At 42.4% G+C, this 18,195-nt stretch overlaps 1 protein-coding gene across 7 annotated transcripts in view; it reads right to left on the bottom strand.

Annotated features, from left to right (window-relative positions):
* Window positions 1-1,810: 1,810 nt before the first annotated feature.
* The window catches only part of trak1a (trafficking protein, kinesin binding 1a), a 35,003-nt gene continuing 18,618 nt past the window's right edge, over window positions 1,811-18,195 (bottom strand). For 5 of the 7 annotated variants that reach the window (XM_047598029.1, XM_047598026.1, XM_047598027.1 and 2 more), the window contains 14 exons: window positions 17,113-17,189; window positions 14,952-15,068; window positions 14,102-14,202; window positions 13,844-13,952; window positions 13,564-13,642; window positions 13,312-13,442; window positions 13,141-13,215; window positions 12,837-12,974; window positions 12,542-12,618; window positions 12,206-12,445; window positions 11,576-11,892; window positions 9,045-9,512; window positions 7,726-7,828; window positions 1,811-5,855 (listed from right to left, as the gene is read on the bottom strand). In XM_047598029.1, coding sequence (XP_047453985.1) covers window positions 4,799-5,855; window positions 7,726-7,828; window positions 9,045-9,512; window positions 11,576-11,892; window positions 12,206-12,445; window positions 12,542-12,618; window positions 12,837-12,974; window positions 13,141-13,215; window positions 13,312-13,442; window positions 13,564-13,642; window positions 13,844-13,952; window positions 14,102-14,202; window positions 14,952-15,068; window positions 17,113-17,163 — 3,063 coding nt within the window. In that variant the 5' untranslated portion in view covers window positions 17,164-17,189 and the 3' untranslated portion in view covers window positions 1,811-4,798. Of the gene's footprint in view, window positions 5,856-7,322; window positions 7,420-7,725; window positions 7,829-9,044; window positions 9,513-11,575; window positions 11,893-12,205; window positions 12,446-12,541; window positions 12,619-12,836; window positions 12,975-13,140; window positions 13,216-13,311; window positions 13,443-13,563; window positions 13,643-13,843; window positions 13,953-14,101; window positions 14,203-14,951; window positions 15,069-17,112; window positions 17,190-18,195 lie in introns of all 7 variants that reach the window. The other 2 variants (XM_047598031.1, XM_047598030.1) reach the window with 1 other exon arrangement.

Here is an 18,195-nt window from a genome sequence, read left to right as displayed (position 1 = left end):
GAGGCCAGGTCAACACCTTGTCATGTTCTTCATGTTTTTTTTGTTTTTTTTTGTGAGTTGTTTCTGAACTGTTTTTGTGTGTCCGTGTCAGGCTGCATCCTGCTGGGGGTGGCTGCTGCCATCAAGGAGTCCAATGGGTACATGTCTAAGTGACATCCACACGAATGTCAGGTCCAAAGGTTTCCCAGCAGAACACTGAATTGTCACAAGACAAGGTCAATGTCATTAACTTCTCCTGTGAGCGGTCATAATGTTGTGGCTGATTGTTGTAACTTGAGATGATTTTTTTTTTAGTGTTTTCTCTCTGTCCAGTCCAGTTCCAGATCTCCAGCGCTAGATCGGATTGGTGCAGTTACCTCCGTCTGATACCGGCGTCCACCTCCGCAGATGACGAGCTATAACAGGCCGGTGTTAACCTGAACTCAAATATCAAATAAACAAGCTGGCCGAGACACGAGTTTCCTTCTCTACCATCATCTCAGTCCTCTTGCGTCTCTTTACTTTTCTGCCCTGGCTGAGTCAGCTCTGCAGAATGTTCTCATTTCCTCCTCAGGGAGCACGCACACCTGCCAGGCCTTTTCTAAGCATCGCGGAAAAAAAAAACATTCATCCATTGCTGTCTGTCCATCTGTCCCCTCTCTCTTCTCCGTCATTCAGACAGAGAGCACTCTGGAGTTGCATCCCTGCGCGTCTCTCTTCTTCCGTTCTCTGTGGTTTTCAAGAAGCTCACAATCATGATCATGATAAATAAACATCAGTTTGGAGCCCTTAAAAAGTTGGGAGTTGGTAAAGTCTTTCTACCCCCCGAGACAGCCTGGAGGAGAGACAGGACGGAGGAGAGGAAGCAGTTAAGCTTCACTCTCGGGTCAGGAAGAGCACACATGGGTTTACTAGACCAACACTGGATGCTTCCCGTAATCTTTCAGTTTACTTGATTCTGCGGGCTCAAGAGTTTGGCCGTGGTTTGTGTTTGCGCCAGCTGTCAGGTCTGTTCTCTGAGACACACTGCCTCCCTGTGGTAGAAAGCTGGAAGTGTAAGCAGCGAAAGCCAAACGTGAAAACGAATACGGACTTTTAAGATGACAGAGCTGGAAATTCCTGCAAACGCAGACCTGAAACCTGCATGTGAAAAATAAATGGTGGACGGTGCATGAAAGAATTGTGGACATGCTGAAGGTTATAGTGGAGAATGAGAGTAAAAGGGCAGGGACAGAGCTGATATTTGTCCCTAATTGGAATAAATTTGTCCTTTCTAAGCAGAAGAAGACCACACCACTAAAGACAGGAGTATTCTTTGTTCTTGCATGTTTCTTGTTGAGCCTACGCTTGATGTTTTGGGGCATATAGGCACATATTATATCATATTGAATCATTTTATTGAGCGTCCCTGTGAACAATTTGTATCTGAGATTGAATCGGTGTAAAGGGTTTGTCAAGGTTTTATCAAAACCTGGAGAGGAAGAGCTACAGAAAGGACTGCAGTATCTTATCTGGGAGTTGTAGTAATCTACTGAGCAGTTGTTCTTCTGCTACATTAACAACCTTTTAGTGAGACTGTGCATTAGTGACTGATAAGCCATATTTTGAACAGTACACATAAAGTACATTAAACATATCTATGTAGGCCATGAATTCATGATATTTCATGAATCAGATGAAGCCCCTGATAGTCGTCAGCTACTCAAAACATTTAAATTTGAGTTTAGCTACCACAGAGGAATACTGTAATTCTTGAACAAAAATTTGAGTGACGCTGGACTCACACTTCACCAAACTAGTATTCGCGTAATAAGGCAGACAAGTCAGTGTCTATGTTTTTTATTATTTTATTGACAGTACAGTCTGTTCTGTAGAATAGAACTCATCAATCCCTGACCAGAAGTTTATTTTCCTTCCATTCACTAATTGAAATGATCTTTTTTTCGACTGTTTATTTATATTTTTTTTAATAAAAAAAAAGCCTGAATATCTGTGATGCATACATTTACAATGTCATAATAGTCCCCCTAATGAGGATAACAAACAGAAGTTAAATCAACATACTGTACACAAATATATGGCCCTACAGCAGATTACCCTTTGCAGTAAATTACATTCAGATGACGCGATACACAGTAAAACCAGCACACACACAAACACGCCAACTCTCCGTTCCTTCAGTCCAAACACTTGTTCTTAAATACTGTAAATTGGCTTTTTTTCTCCTCTCTACTAAATGTGCCTCTGCCATGAAGTAATAGGCAGCTTCCATGTACTGCAGGCTTGCAGGCATCTAACGCTACTTTTTTTTTTGTTTTTTTGTTAATGGAAATGTTGCTTAGAAGCCATTTTATTTTTAAGTGCCACAGAAATGTTGAGCATTTAACCACAAACTCGAAAATAAATAAAATCTGCAAAAGACCTTCACTTAGTCACGTACAGCTTAAACTTAGTAAAATGCTTCTAGTGATAAATATATTTAATAATGAATTAATCTCCCAGCAGGTTTAGTCCCTTAATCATTAAGGATTACAACAGATCGCCAGCATCGCAGCCAGCTACTTCACCCATTTCATCAGTCAATCATCGGTCCAGTTACAACGTCCGTGACTCAGACTTTGACGGATGTAACCTGCACGATCAGCACAAGTGTCTGAAGACAGACATGTCTCCTGGACAGGCTCCCATTTTATTCGTAGGTGAACGGTTTGTGTTAGCTGTCCACTTGTCAAATAAGGCTGACAGAAAGTGTGTAAGAGGTTCTTGAAAAATAAAATGAGTCCTCCAACCATGTGTCCTTCTTCATGGTGGATTGTCACAACGCACTTGTGGACTCATGAGAAACATGCATCAAAGTCTGAGGTAGACACTGGAACTGAGTCAGCGATAGCAACACTTGCCTCAGGTTTTTAAAACCAACTATTAGATATTTCAAGTCTCTCTCTCTCTTTTTTTTTTTTTTTTTACAGTTACATTCAGAAAAGTCTCATTGTTTAATATTGCTTTACATTTTTTTTCACCACCCACATGCTTGTTTGACTTTGACAGAGATTAAATTAAATTGCAATTTAATGATTCGATTTTGCTACGAAGCTGCTTCGCGGAGACACAATGTGCACAAAATATGCCGCAAACCGGCTTCGACTCTGGTTTCAACTTTGGTTTTTTAGCGAGAGCTTAAGGTATTTGCGTCCGTGTCACGCCTCACTCACAACCAAATCACCCTACGTTAGACTTTCCCCTCGAACTCCGTCTATAACGACGAGATGAAAAACAGAACAGAAAACAAGGAGGGGGTAAAATGTTTTGTGTTGTCTGCAGTGAGCGTTTTAACAGGTGGCTGTCTGGATGGACACGCTCTGCATTTCCATTTGTGTGCAACGTGTTCCCCTCGGTGTCTAAATCTCATTAGGAGATCAAAACAAAGAGCTGCGAGCAGGCATCTCAAAATGAGCATGCGTGGGCAGTTTCAGATGCAAACGAATCCATTAGCACTATTACTCGCAATTTACATATCATGTAATAAAAGGCAAATTAATACAGTTAAGCAATCAAAGAAAACAAACGGTTCCTAGGAGATAGTAATATGTTGGTTTTTAGGCACATCAGAACGTTCAGTCACAGCAGGAGGACACATTAAAGGCCCAATCTGGATTAGTTTTCAGAGTAGAAATTACAGAATCATGACAGGGGCGGCTGGTAGAAAATAATCTCTCGAGCATTTTCTTTCATTCAGTGCAGGACACAGCAAACCATCAGGGATTAAAAAAATACTACAGTGACCTGAATATAAGACAACAATAGTTTTAGAGTAAGATAACCACCCTAATTGGTCTCTCGATATCCGTTGGGAAGGCCATCTCGTATTTTAGCCTCAACACTGGAACGACATCAGACATGAAATAGTCATTTTGTGTGTGCAAAATATCACACTACCCTTCCAAGAAAAAAAAAAGTTTTTGGATATGAAATAAAGCAAAACCAAAAACAGTTTTTTTCCCCACAGAGAAAGTGCCTGTGTTGCTAGATAATGGATATCCTGGTGACTATGAAGAACCAGATGGAAGTGTTCCCAAGAATCTATTAGCAGTAAAGTGCTATGAATCATTATGGTTTTGTTCGCTTAGAAGGATTAATATCTACAGAGGGAGCAGGTCGCCATAAAAAAAATATAAAGTAATTTCATCATTTGACGTGTTAGGACTATTTGGTACAGTTGTACATTTGAGTGCAAGTACTGGCACCTGGTGGCCCCTGTAGGTTATCCTTTGAAAAAGGGTGCAGTCTGCTACTTCACCACTAGATGCCACTAAACACAACACACTGGTCCTTTAAGGCCGCAAATAAGCCACGATGCAGTAATTTCAAACTAATCCCAGAACTTATATTCAGGTCACTGCAGCATATTTAAAATTCTTATCTTTTTTTAATTCATTCATGGCTGCTGAGGGGGAGAATGAGACCAAAAGGACATGTTAGAGGGAACATAGAACATACACCAGATTGGGCCTTTAACAGTACACTATATGACACAGTATATTGCATATACAACTACAATAGACACAGAGGAAGGCAACAAAGTAATCATCAATCTGGCCTGACAGTATGAGTATAACACAGTGTAACAGTTTCAGCCACTACTGGTTTGGTTCATTCATGGGTATTACTTTAGTCTCTGGGTGGACTGTCTCTTTCACCTGGGTATACTCTACAGCCGTATGGTTTCGTATGGTATATTTTCTAAAATAAATACATGTGTGTAATTGTGTCATGGGATTGTATGTTGTGTATCATGGGCTCACATACTGAATATTTCCTTTTATGTTCCAGTTTCGTCATCGCTGTATTGGTTGCGTCTTGCCGACTCCCGCAGTTCATCGCTTTGCCTGGTGTGTCTCTGTATTATGGTCTGAGGTGTCAGGGTTTCCAGTGCATGTAGAGTTTGTGGTATGTGTTTGACCTTTGGGATTAGTGTGTGATTGGTTTGCGTTTTGCTCGTTTCCTGTGTGTGTTGTGTATGCGAGGCTTGCATCGTATGTGGTAGCAGTATCTCTGAGCCGGGGGCGCCTCCCGGGTCTTTCATGGCCATACTAGCCCCCACCATGGCAGGGTAACTTCGATTCCTTCTCAGCCCTGTGTTCAAACCTGGAAGCCCCCCACCCAGTGCACTGTTCCCTAGTCCAGTGGAGGCAAAGGGGGCCAGTAGAGTACTCCCAGATGAAGTCGAAGTGGAAAGAGGGGAAAGTGTACGGAAACGTTTCAGTTTGTCCACAAGTCGCAGGTTTGTCATCTCCGTTTGGCCGTCGTCATCCGCCTGGGCCTCTCGCTCTGCCTCCCCCAGCACCTCCCTCAAAATGGTACGAGCCGGTTTAGAGGCGAGGAAGATTTCATAATACGGTGGATCGTCAGCGGATGGGCTGAAGTGAAACATGGGCCCTGTAGTGGTGGAGGAAGCAGATTTGGGGCAGGGTGAGCTGGGTGGGGTGGAGGGCTGCAGGAGGAGGAGGGTGTCTGGACGCTTCCTCGGCTGTCTGGCCTCACTCTTTCCAGGCCTGTCCGTCCACCTCTGCTCTGGAGCTACGCTCGCATTTATTGAGGCTCTGCAAGCGTCCAGACCTCTGTCCCAGCTGCACGGGTTATACACTGAGGCAGAAATCCCACGCTCCACCAGGAGGCGCACCAGGCCCAGGGAGGTGCTGGTGGTCTTGGTGGAGTCCCGAAGGTTGGTGGAGGATTCGGCTAGGGACAGAGAGAGGGAGAGGCGGCGAGGGGTGCAGCAGGGCGTGTAGGAAGGCGTGGACGGGGCTGAGAAAGGTATAGGGGAGGAAGCAAGGGTAGGTGCACAAGTGCTGCTCTGACACGAGGCCATAGCCGGGCTGGAGGAGGAGGACAGGAATAGAAGTTATCAAGTTAATACTGCAATTAAACACTCATCTAAGGTTATATGAACACCATCAATCTAAAACCATGCACGAATAAAATGTGTTTAGGCAACTGAGCAAAGCACATAAAGTAGATCTTCCATGGTTATTTGTTACAAATATGTTTTAAATGTGAACTGCAGACAAGTCCTGTAGAGACATTGTGCACTCTTCAGTTCATCACAGCAGGTTAATTATTAAAGCCTTGATATTAATTAAGCACAAAAATCCGCTTATTAGCCTTTATCTGCATGTCTCCATTGATTTTGTTATTTCAACCTGGCTGAAGTTAGTCTGATTAGAGATTCACATCATATGATTTTATTCTAATTATTAATCAGCCCATGTGAACGCTGACAAATTAAGCCGACCATGGCGCCATCTCGTCTAGCTCTTGGGTCGCATGGTTCGTGCACGAAGAAGAGATTGGCGCCTAGATTTGGAAGTGAGTCATCTCCTCCAAGATAGTTCTGTGGTCTGGTGTTAAAACATTTCCCATTGGTCATTTACTGGTCAGATATTTGGTCAGTCCTTGGTCTTTGACATCTCTGGAGACCAGGGTTGTTTTTTTTTCCACATATGATCACTTGAGTAACGTTCACATTGCACAGGTTTTCGACCCGGGTCAAATGATCCGGCAATCCCTCCCAGGATTTTATTGTCTCAGCTCGTCTTCAATGTGAACAGGCATCCCTGCATCTACCTGCTAACTTACCACTTAACGCCTCTGAAGGGCAGAGATTTGTCCATTTTTTCAAACAAATGAAATATGTTGTTACACAGCGCATAATAGCCCTATGTCATGTTCAGGAAATATGGTGGAATGCGTATGCGACTGTGTTTATATACTGCTTGTATAGCGATAATGCACACTTTTTTTAACCGATCATGCACTGGCAAGACTACGAGATCCGCGAGCTACTCTGCATCTGGGGAGAAGAGGAGATTCTGCGGTAGATATCGGGCACTGTACAGGACACAGTGATTTACTAAATATCAGTCTTTTAAAGAGCAGGGGTTCAGGTCATCAACAAACTGAAAAGCATTAAAAAAAAGTACCTCCTGATAAACGACAGGATGAGCAGGAGTGGCATGGGATGCACCATGCTGACCATCGTTTACCTCGCATTGTGTGTAGTGCACTTAAATGTGTAATGACGACACTGTCGACACCTTACCAGTCAAGAACTTGACCTTGCTGTTTATATTATTTCCCTTGTGTAATGTTAAGTACAATAATGCTCAGAGGCTCAGAAGCATAGCTTGGAGACGTTGGGTTGTTAGTTGGGAACATTACAAGCAAATTAGATGCAGTGCTGTGACACAGCTGCTCACACGACACCGTCCGATCACTTTGAGAAGACAGTGTACACACCACACACCTAATAAGTTCAGGAACGCACAACCCATGCATCTCCTCACCCATGTACACTACAGTAGGTGCACTCAATGGGTCTGCTCTACTTCAGCCATGACCACCATATGATACAACTCCACTCCTTCTTCCTCATCACATGACCTGTCAAGCCAATGAGACAGCGGGGACATGGAGAGGATGAGCCAGGTCCTGTGGGATCCAAACGTGTTTTTGAGGGAAAACGAGAAGGAGCTTTTTATTGAGAGATTTTAGTTTTAATGTTATTTTAGCTCTTTCCTCATAAATTGTCTCTTTGACGTGCTGTTTGGTTAAAATGACTGCAATATGAATGGCTGCCATCATGTGTTCAGTGTTATTCACTACACTTTGAAATATCAACTATACAAAGTAAAATGCATAGTCAGTCAACAGGAATCTGTCACAATAATGTTTAAGTTGTGCTTTTACCTGGGGGACACGGAGGTCAGCTGGTCAGAGGGGTGGAGGATCCTGCAGGTGGTGAAGGTGTAGGTGGAGCTAGTGTGGGACATACACTTCCCTGGGAAATGAACTAGAGGAGGGAAGCAAGGGAAGCAAGGGAAGGAAAATAAAAAGGAAAGGCTGTTAGTAGAGAAACGTCATTTAACAAACAGCTACTCAACAAAAACACTGTACTGTCAATAAAGTGGAAAAGAAAAGAGGCCATGGTCATAGAATTAGCCCCAAGCAAAAGCACCAGCCCCAATTAAAAAAAAGAATAATCAAGTTTTTGAAGCATATACTGACTCCATTATACAGAAACTACCGGCTAAATTTAGATTTAAGTTTATTTAAATAAAAAAATACCACTCATAAAAAATGATGTATACCTTTTAAAGCAAAAACGAACTACTCTTTGCGTCGGTTATGCTAATGCATCTGGCACAACTTTCTATTTAAAGTTGATTTGTTGATGAATAAGAAAATTAAAAAACATGTTTCTGCTAAAATATTAAGCCAATGAGAATAAGTACCTCCACTGAAACATCACCTTGAGTCGACTGTACTTTTATAAACATACTAGCTGAGAGCAGCTGTGTTTTTTTTCCTCTGATGGGCTTGTCTTGGTTTAGAGGAAAGTAGTACAGTAACGTTTGCACTGACGAAGAATACCATGTCTACGCGTGAAGGTGACCCTACACCAAAGCCAGCTCCAATGTCAACCGGGTGTAGACGTCACGAGTTCATGTGACCTGAGCAGCTGCACTAATAACACCTGATACAGCACGTACACATGGAAAAGAGCATTAACTCAACCTCGGCCAAGACATTTCTCTGTGTGTTTGAATGCTACACTGGTATTTTAGAAGTGAAACGAATGTAATATGGATAGTACGGCGTAGTGCCAAATCAGTTTTACTCGTGGCTGTAGAAGACTTGTTGCAGAGGGATAGAAAAAAAAGCGTGATTGGCTGAAATGAAGCAAAGTGTGGTGGTGAAGGAAGGTTTGAACGGAAAAGGAAGACTATGAAGATCAAAATAAAAAGAACATGTACTCTGTCTGGATGGGGTTCGATGGCTGCCCACAACAAGGACTGCTCCTGGGACGGGTGGGTGTGCAGGTGTGTACACATGAGGGTTATCATGCAGGAAGGGATGTCACTTTGGGATTGTGAGATGTCCTGAGAATGCCTTCCCCGGTCCCTTAACCTCCCACCCACTCCTCCTTCCCCATGCTCCGGGGTTACAAAAAAAATGAGGATTTTGAGGTTGGATGCTGTGTTGTGACCCCTAAGAGGCTCCCTCACCAGGCATGTGGTCCACAGGCTGAAAGGCTTGGAGCTCTTTAAGGTCCACGTGTCCATTGATCTCCGAAGAAGAGGGGAGAGGAGAAGAAGCGGAAGGGCTGGAGAGAGGAAATGTCATGCCTGAAACATGTCCACCTTTTCCTTCAGCTGCCTCTCTGGCCCCGCATATAGCTCCATTCAGTGTTTCTGGCTGGCCGTTTTCACCCGTGGCGCCGTTCCTGCTGCAGCGGGCGGAGGGAGTTGAGGTAGAGCGAGGCAGATCCATGGGAACGAAGCTCTCTCCTGGCGAGCCTGTGAATGAGTCACATGAGGCCTCGTCCTCCTCTGGTTGGTCCAGCGGCCAGCTCTCTTCCTGCTCCTCGTGCGCCAGAGTGCGGAAGCCCTTTGTGACCACGCCAGGCCGATGATCGAGCATAGCGCCCATGTGGGGCTGAGCCAACTGCTGCCACGCATGGAGTGTAGCGGAGCCTGGAGGGAAAAGGAAACAAACAACAGGGTAATCTTGTGTTATACAAATTCATGAGGCGTGCTGAGGACTAGTGGCTAGAGAAGCAGCTTTCAGATGGAGAGTACATTGCTTCAATCCTCCCCATCTCCTATGCTATTGAGGCACTTTGTATGACTACCGACCTACTGTTTACGTAGCAAGTAGAGCTGATGCTCAGATGTTCCCATAATGACTTTTAATTGTTACTTTATAGAGTGGTGTTTGTGAACATTTCCATGTTTCTAATTTTGTGAGGACAACAAACAAACCAATTTTACTCTGTCGGCTCCTTCAAATGCATCTGCATGGTGTGACTTCCATTAGTTCATGCTCATTATGACAAAAGGATTCATAATAATCCAACCTTAGATTTCTAAATGTGCTTATTCACAGAGGGCTGATCACAAGCACCCTTTCATCCCAAGACTCAGAACAGCCGGGCTGCTTTACTCGGCTTAACACCGTCAACCAACCTGATTCAGATCAGCTTCCCACCTCTGTGTCTGATAACGTCCATGACCTTCTTTACTGCGGTATCATGCAACACACAGATCTCCATACTGCACCTTTTTTTCCCGTTCAATGAATGTCATGCAAAAGCATGTAAGTGGCATACAAACAGAGCCTCACACATGCGTTGTGTGAGAGTAAATGTGATGGTAATGTAGGTGATGTGTTTGTTGCACAAATACTTGGTCTCGCTTCAAGTCTCATTCTCATGTTTTCTCATGACACAAGTTGAGAGATGCAAAACTCGATTCTATAACACTGACTAGAAAAGAATAAGAGAAAAGGAAGGTGAGAAAATTAGTACGATTTTATTCAGGAAGTAATCAACAGAGAATAACAGACAGGTAGAATAATGAAATAAAGTGCAAAGACAAAACTGAAAAGAAGAAAGGAAAGGGCAACAAAAGCGGAGTGAAATAATGGCGAGTACAAATGGCTCAAATGCAGCCATAGAGACAGAAAAAACCCACCTGTTGAAAGCATGTGACAGCAGCCAGAAATGTATGAATAACTTAATTACGAACAAAATAACAGATTTTACATGTCATGTCTTAATTTTTGTGCCTGACCTTTACAAATCATATGCGGTTTAGAAATCTAATTTCAGTGTCACCATGCAGTGGTTATAACAAGGTCTGAACACTAGGTGGAGCCATACAATGGGAAATAAGGAATAAGTCATCCTCGTGGAAGAATTTTAATAGGTTTAAGGCTTTTGTTGCTTTTTTTCCAACTTGACAGTATAAGAATATGTGAAAATTACTCTCAGCTCGTACTACTTTATAAAAACAATCTGCCCCCACAAGCTATACAGTAGGAAAATAATTATAAATGTCACCTTTTAAAAAGCAAGTCCTAAGAAACTTTTCCAACATGCGCCATTTAATACAAACCATACTCGCACTGTGCAGTGCTCACATGTTGTGGTGTACTTGCGACAAACATGACAAATAAAAGTAATAAAATGCATTGCCTGTATATCTCTTAAAGTCTGAATGTGTGCAAAGGATCATACATTTTAAGTAGGTGTACTTAAAGTAGCTGTGCTTACTAGTATGCTATATCTCAAACCAGCAGCGCGGCTGTGTATGTCTGAAATAAAAGGTGTGCTGAAGGTTTAAACTACCTTCCTGTTGTTCTACCACCTCCAGCAGACCTGTGGTTAAAGCCAGCGAAGCTTTAAGAGGAGCCTGTGAGCTCGACAGACCGCTCAGCTCCAACAAACTGGAGCTCCTCCGCAGCTTGTTACGATCCAGCGAGGCACTCAGAAAGATTTTGGACGGAGTGCGGTTGTGGAAAATCAGATACTGAGTGTGTTGCTGGTTCTGAGGGGCTTCGCTTTGTGTCTGATCCATTTGAGTGTAATTTTGGGGAGTATTTAGGAGACTGTCTCTGGAATTTTGGGTATGGTTTAAATTAGGTTTCTTTAAAGTCTCATTTTCATTGTGGAAGGATTTTTGAACATTGAGATTTTGATTCTCTTTCTTACTAGGTGAATTATTAGTGGACTTGTGGCTCTGAGAAGAATAATCACCTTCTAGCGGCTTTACAATCTGCAGCTTCTCCGGCAGGTAGGACCTGGCTGTGAATGAGTATCCCGACCAGACGCTTCCCAAGGAGGGATGTGAGCACATCGACAGCAAGCTCTCTGTCGGGGTCCCTGGGCCTCCGCCTCCTTTTTCCTCCTCTTTGGCCAGATAAGCCATCTTTCTCTCCCGCTCCTCCTCGAAGAAGCGTTTCTCTGAGAGGTAGTTGTCGCGGCGGAGGGAGAGACGCCGTAGGGCTGCCTCCAGGTCTCTGCTGCCTGGAGTTCCAGGGGTACCAGGAGGGCGCTTGTTAGAGTCCTCTGACCTGGAGAAGGAGACACAGAGGACGACAGTTTTCAACGGAGGCTTAAAAAAGCAGGCGCTTCTCTGCTCTGTGAGATAATCTAAACACGTAGGTGGAAATGGAAGTACCTTAAAAAGGAAGGAACAGAAACTAAACTAATCAATTAATCTGCAGAATATTTTCTCCATTAATGATTCAAGGCATTAAATGTAATTAAATAAAAAAAACATCCATGTTTACCCATCTGTTTACCCATGTTTACTTGAAGAATGTAAATGCTTAATCAATTACAGTGAGAACGAAACAATAGTTCGTTAAGTCAAACGGCCCATACCCGTCATCGGAGGTCTCCAGGATGCAGCTGGTCCTGTTGTCCAGCATGATTCCACTTCCCGTCTCGCTACCATAAATGGAGTTGGAGCGAGGCGTGCTCACCCTGCTGGAGCGCCCTGAGGTGAAGCATGAAGTCTGATTGGAGCCCGGGATGTTGAGAGGGGAGGGCGCTACGGAGGAACGCTGCTGGCGCATCAGGTTGAGGTTTTTCACGGTCTGGAACACCCGCTTTGGATGAAGTCTGGAGAAAAAAAAAAAAGACCAAGTAAATACAGAACCAGTGGATGAAGAGACTATTTCATTGATTTTGATTTTATGGTTTTAAAACGGGATATACCTCTGCTCCTCTACGTCTGGATCGTCCATCTGGAGTTCCTTCCTCATGGTGCCCTCTATTTCCGCTGCCAGAGAGTCCTGGGGAAGAAATATAAGTCGTTCCTACCATAAAACCTCCATGACGTCGCACATAAAACAATCGGAAGCTCAGTGTGATGGCTCCATCTGTTGCCATCTGTTTTTGGGAGCAATTCTCGAGTGGTCATTCGAGGAACTGCAGTTTATGGCCCATAATGTAACAAAATACTCTACATAGAATTAAAGGGACCGAGAAGAATCTTGACCACTTCACTCACCATCGGAAACAGACCCAGGGAATGGAAACGCCTCGGTGTGCTGAGCGGTAGAGTTTTATTTCTGAAGTTCTTCAGTTCCTCCTGAGCTTCATGGAGCATCTCCATACACTCTGCATACTTGTCTTGGAACTCCTGCAGCTAAAAGCAGAGAGAAGAAGGCACAAAGAATAAAACACGGGCAAGGACGTGTTCCTTCGCAGTTGTTGAACAGTCTGTCCTGCACCATTAATATTTGTCTGTGGAAGCTACCGCAGCAGAAAATACAGCGATAAGTCCACAGTTAGCAGGTTATGTATTGCCTTACCTCAGCAGTGAGTTGCCGCTGGGCGTCTTTGGCTGCACCTAAATGCTGAGTCAACTCCTCATTCTCCACAGCAAACTGTAATCACCGAAGACAAAACGGGAGAGCAGGTGTGAGCCACGCTGTGTCTAAAGACACTCAGCACTTAACACTGAACTGTGAGAGGTTTCATACGAGCTTGGCCTTCTTCTGGAGGTCTACTATCTGAGAGAGGAGGTGCGTGATCTCCTCCTGCTGCCTGGAAGCGTCTTCGCTCTTCCTGGCCAGCTCCTCAGCCAAAGAGGAAACCTGCAGGTTGGCATCACCTGGGAAACAAGAACAGGTGTTCAGAATAAAAAAAAACAAAAGACGAAGCCGGAAGCTGCCAAAAGAGGTGGAGGAAGGAACTGAATCACTGATAGGAAACACAGTCGGTCAAATACTCACGTAGTTCTTTGACACAGTCATTGACAAGCTGCTGCTCTTTCTCCTCAAATGAGATAGTTTCCGTCTCCAAATGATTTGCCTTAAAGAAAAAAAAAAGAGAAAACAGACAGGACTAATCAATACCACACAGCGTTGACTTTCCTATCTTAATAATTAACTTCTCAAAGAAAAAAAAAGGGCGTGTTAAGGTTCCTAATGGATTTATTGGCACACTGTGTAATCATCAAGAGACTTAACAATGAAGGTATTTTTAGATTGATATTTGCAGAGGCGCGTCTACCTCAGATCGCAATGATTTGTTTTCTTCCTCCAGATCTTTGAGTTTCTTCTGCAGGCAGTCCAGGGGGAAAAACATTGGAGTTGACACACCGGATTCGCTGAGATGCACCCTAGAGGAAGGAAGATGAGGAACAATGAAGAATTTTCTAGTACAACGATTTTTATCCTCAGCTGCCTGAAGTGTTATGTGTTTATTAGTTATGTGGCTCTATTTTTATTTGATCGAGACGGAAGCCGAGGAGACTGAGAGGAGACTTACGGTGTGCAGGACGAAGAGTCCCCTTCACTTTCTTCTGCAGCGCTGGTGTAGAACTGTAGCAACTCATCCTTCATGGAAAGGTCGTGACGCAGCTGAGATACCTATAAGTGGAAGAGTGGGAGGCCTTTAAACAGAGGACAGTTACAGGAGCTGAACACAGATCATACGATGACTTTTGCAGAACTTAAACTGACACTAAAGCCCCATTTGCACGGGATTAGTTTTGCCTGGAGACCTCCGGTAATTTCTAACAATCACAGAGGTCGTCTCTGATCTTAAAGCCGTGCGAATCGTCCATGTCTGTGATGTCCGCAAATTACCTTATTCTTATAACACAGTGGTCCTCTGATAATACTAATCCAGGATGAAGTGACATCTCTCTGATTTAGGGGTGAGCTTTTACTTTTTCGTGTCTTTTGTTTGATTCACGGCTTTTTTCTCCCTGTTGTCACTTAAGAATTATGAACAATGTGCTATAATTCAAAGTTTGGGCAGATGTTAGTCGAGTTAAAGTATTGATCTGTTCAGACGGATGAAACCATTAAATCAATATTAATGTGTTCATCTGCAAAGGTGGAGCTGATTTAAATACCACCAGGTTGTTGGTAATTTCTACAGAGGGTTAAATAGTATCAAAACTATATTTTTATCATCCATTATAATTTTCAAAGTAATTAAAACTGACTCTGACACAAAGTGGGGTGAGGCTGGAAATAGCAGAGACATAAGAACAGATCATGAATTTGAGTAAAACACCATGTTCGTTTATCCCGTGCGAGCAGGGTTATAGTTACAGAAAACATAATATTACTATTACTAATATTATAACAGCAACACCCCGGCTGTGTACCTCCTCTCGTATGTGCTCTACTTGTTCCTCCAGTAGTTCGTTCCTCTCGCTGAGCGCTTTGTTTTTCTTCAACAGTGACTGTCCGATGCGAGCCGCTAACTCCAAGTCACGCTCTTTCTGTGGAAAGACAAAGTCGCGTTTAGCAAATATTTGTTTTCACAGTTTTGACACCAAACAACACTGAAGGAAAATACACTTATTTGCTTTCGCGGGATGGGATACCAAGTCCTGCTGGTATCATTTATTAAGACATAGTCATGGGTTTGGTAAATATTTCAAAAAACTCTATGGGTCTGATTTATTAAGATTCCAAATAAGGGGCACTAAATAGCATGTATAATGAATGTAAATCAGGTCCTATACATCTAGCTTCCTTAGTTTAATATTTTTCCATATATCATGACCTGGATGACTGAAAACATTCACAGACATAATACTCAAACGTTTTAAATTAACTGGGTACCAGAGAAATGTAATAGAATAGATATTTTTTTCTATTTATTTCAAATCATCTATGTGAAATTAGAAAATCCTTATATGAACAGTGGAGGTGGACTGAGATCTAATCTGACATTAATTTACAATTCAGTCTTAACGTTTGTTCCAGACAAGTTTCATCCCTGTTCACACCTTGAGACTGGAGCCTCTGACTGATAATAGGTCGATAGAGCACCAGTGATTAAAGAAACTGTCTCCCCCCAACATCAGGTTAGTATCTGGTTGTTAACAGACACCAGTCACGCTGGTTTCTGAAGGGTAACACTCCCAGATGTTCCCGTTCAAACCCCCAACATCCCACCAGTCTTCAAGAAATGAAGAAGCTACTCAGATGAGACATCTTCAAGAAACTCTACAAGTCCAGCCCAGAAAACTTTTTTTTTTTTTTAAATTTTTGATATTATTGCTATAATGCAAACTAAATTTAGGCTATTTAAGCTACACAAATTGCAAAAGGAACAGAATTTTTTACTAGAATTATTTACAGTGATGAAATTTACAAGACTGCAAGAGACAGAAACTTCTAAAAAAATATATATAGAAATAAATACACTATTAATCACAGTTTGCCACGATGGTGTTTCACACTGTTTTGGTTTTACCAGGCGGTTGTTTTTAGCCGTTGTTAGTGCGACATAGGCTTGTAGTTCCAAAATAACACATGAAAAACTTAAATTACTCTGTAACAGCATTTCAGCTTATGTATTTCAATAACTACTGTCTGTACGACCGATTTAATGGAACAAAACATAATCCGAAGTGCTAGGAAACGGAACATTACAGGAGCTTCTAGCTACTGTTTACATGCGGGCGGCCATCTTGGTAACTCAACTCTGGGACATGTGAGGATTCTACGACTTTCTGGGTAGGAAATCCGACTTCGGTTCCAAGTCACAAGTCCTGTGGTATTTGGCAGCAGAATGTTGTTAGTGGGGGTCTTTGGGTCCTATGGGCAGGGGGGGAGGGGTCTCTGTGGATCAGGCTTGTTCCAGTGGATCCCACAGATACTTGATCAATTTGGGAACAATGGAATTTAGGGGCCAGGTTCTTTTCTTTTTTTAATTTATCTTAGTTGTTCCTAAGCTGTTTTTGTGTGTGTGTCTGTGTCAGTCATTGCTATGGGGTGGGGGTGCCTGGTCTGGTCTTGGTGGGTTGTACATGTCTAAGCAACATCCACACATATGAATACCAGGTCCAAAACTTTCTAAGCAGAACTTTGACTTGTCACAAAGTGTTCATGGTGCCTACTTCTCCCGTCAGTGGTTTTATTGTTGTGCGAAAGTACTGTAAGGCCTCTGTTTATGCCAACGGAGGTCACCTTTGTACCGAGGGTAAGGCGTCTCCTGTGTTGTTTAGACAACAGAGTAGTTGCCCGATTGTTGAATTTCATGGTTCGTTTGTCAGAGACACTGTTGTGTTTATAGAAGCTCTTCTCTTGCTTCACATTCTACTGGTGACTGAGAAACTGTATCAGTTAGATTTGAATATACGGAAATCATTTTTGTGATGTGGTTATATAAAACCTGCTCGGCTTCGACCCTGATACAACAACCTGTATGTGGACTATTACATAACCACATAAACACACAAGTGCCTCACCGTCCGTATTTGCTCTAGTCCGTTACGTTTATTCTACTTTGCATATTATGTTCTGTTATCTTACCTCTTCCAGCAATCGAGTGACAGCGTCAATGTCACTGTAGGTCTTCGTCATCTGGCCCACTCTGTCAGCACACAACACTGCAGAGACAGAGACACTGTCTTTGAGACTTTAAATTCTCCATAGAAGATTTGTGACTCGTCAGTGTACTAATCACAATATGAAACCACATTAAACAGCATTATGACTTTTTTTATTTTTATTTTTTGGAGTTTATGACCGTGTCTGTATCTGTGTAATCCATATAAAAACCACCGAACAGCATATAATACAGGGCTGGACATCAGCTGGGGAAATAAAAATCTGGTTGCCTTAGCGTGTCCAAGGCCGATCACATTTAATAGTTTTTAAGACATATGTCAAACAAAATAAGATATTACCACAATATTAGAGCTGAATACAAAACAGGTTAATCAACCAAGCCTCATACGTCGACATTTTAATCATTTCAGCACCAACATTGATCTATTTGTGACGTGTTTACTAAAGTTGTTGGCTGCATGGACCTACTTTATTGCACTATAAAGAAAGAGGTTTCCAATGTCTAGCCTCATAGATATTAAAGGGGTGGGGTGCATTAGTTTTAATCAGCTAAATAGTTAACCTCACCTTGAATAAACACAAGCACAGATACGTGTCAGAAGTCATGTTGTACCTGGCATGATTGGCATGCACCATGATTCATATTTTATTACTGGGAAAAAAACTCCTCTAACATTGATCCAGAACTACACAGGGGTGTTGTACTCGTACCTGCCCAGTGATAAGTTATTAAATGTAGATTCAGTGATCAGAGGGAAGGACTAAAATAGTAAAACAATAAGACAATAAAATGTGGTAAGACATTGGAACAAGAAGATAAAAAATAAATAAACAAATAAAAGATAGATAAAGTCAATAAATAAAGTAATACATAAAAAGTTGAAAGACTCCAATTACCAATAAAAATTGGTTATAAAAGTAAGTGAATGAACCATTAAAAGTAAGCCACATAAAACACAAATAAGATAACTACAAATCCAATGTGATGAAATAGAGATAATAGGAATTAAAATCATGAAAAAGCCTGATTAAAAAGATGAGTGT

Source organism: Mugil cephalus, chromosome 11 (assembly GCF_022458985.1).
Source record: "Mugil cephalus isolate CIBA_MC_2020 chromosome 11, CIBA_Mcephalus_1.1, whole genome shotgun sequence".
In the NCBI taxonomy this organism is placed as follows: domain Eukaryota; kingdom Metazoa; phylum Chordata; class Actinopteri; order Mugiliformes; family Mugilidae; genus Mugil; species Mugil cephalus.
The sequence above is the reverse complement of the archived record's forward strand: the minus strand, read 5'-3'. Positions and strand labels throughout refer to the sequence as shown.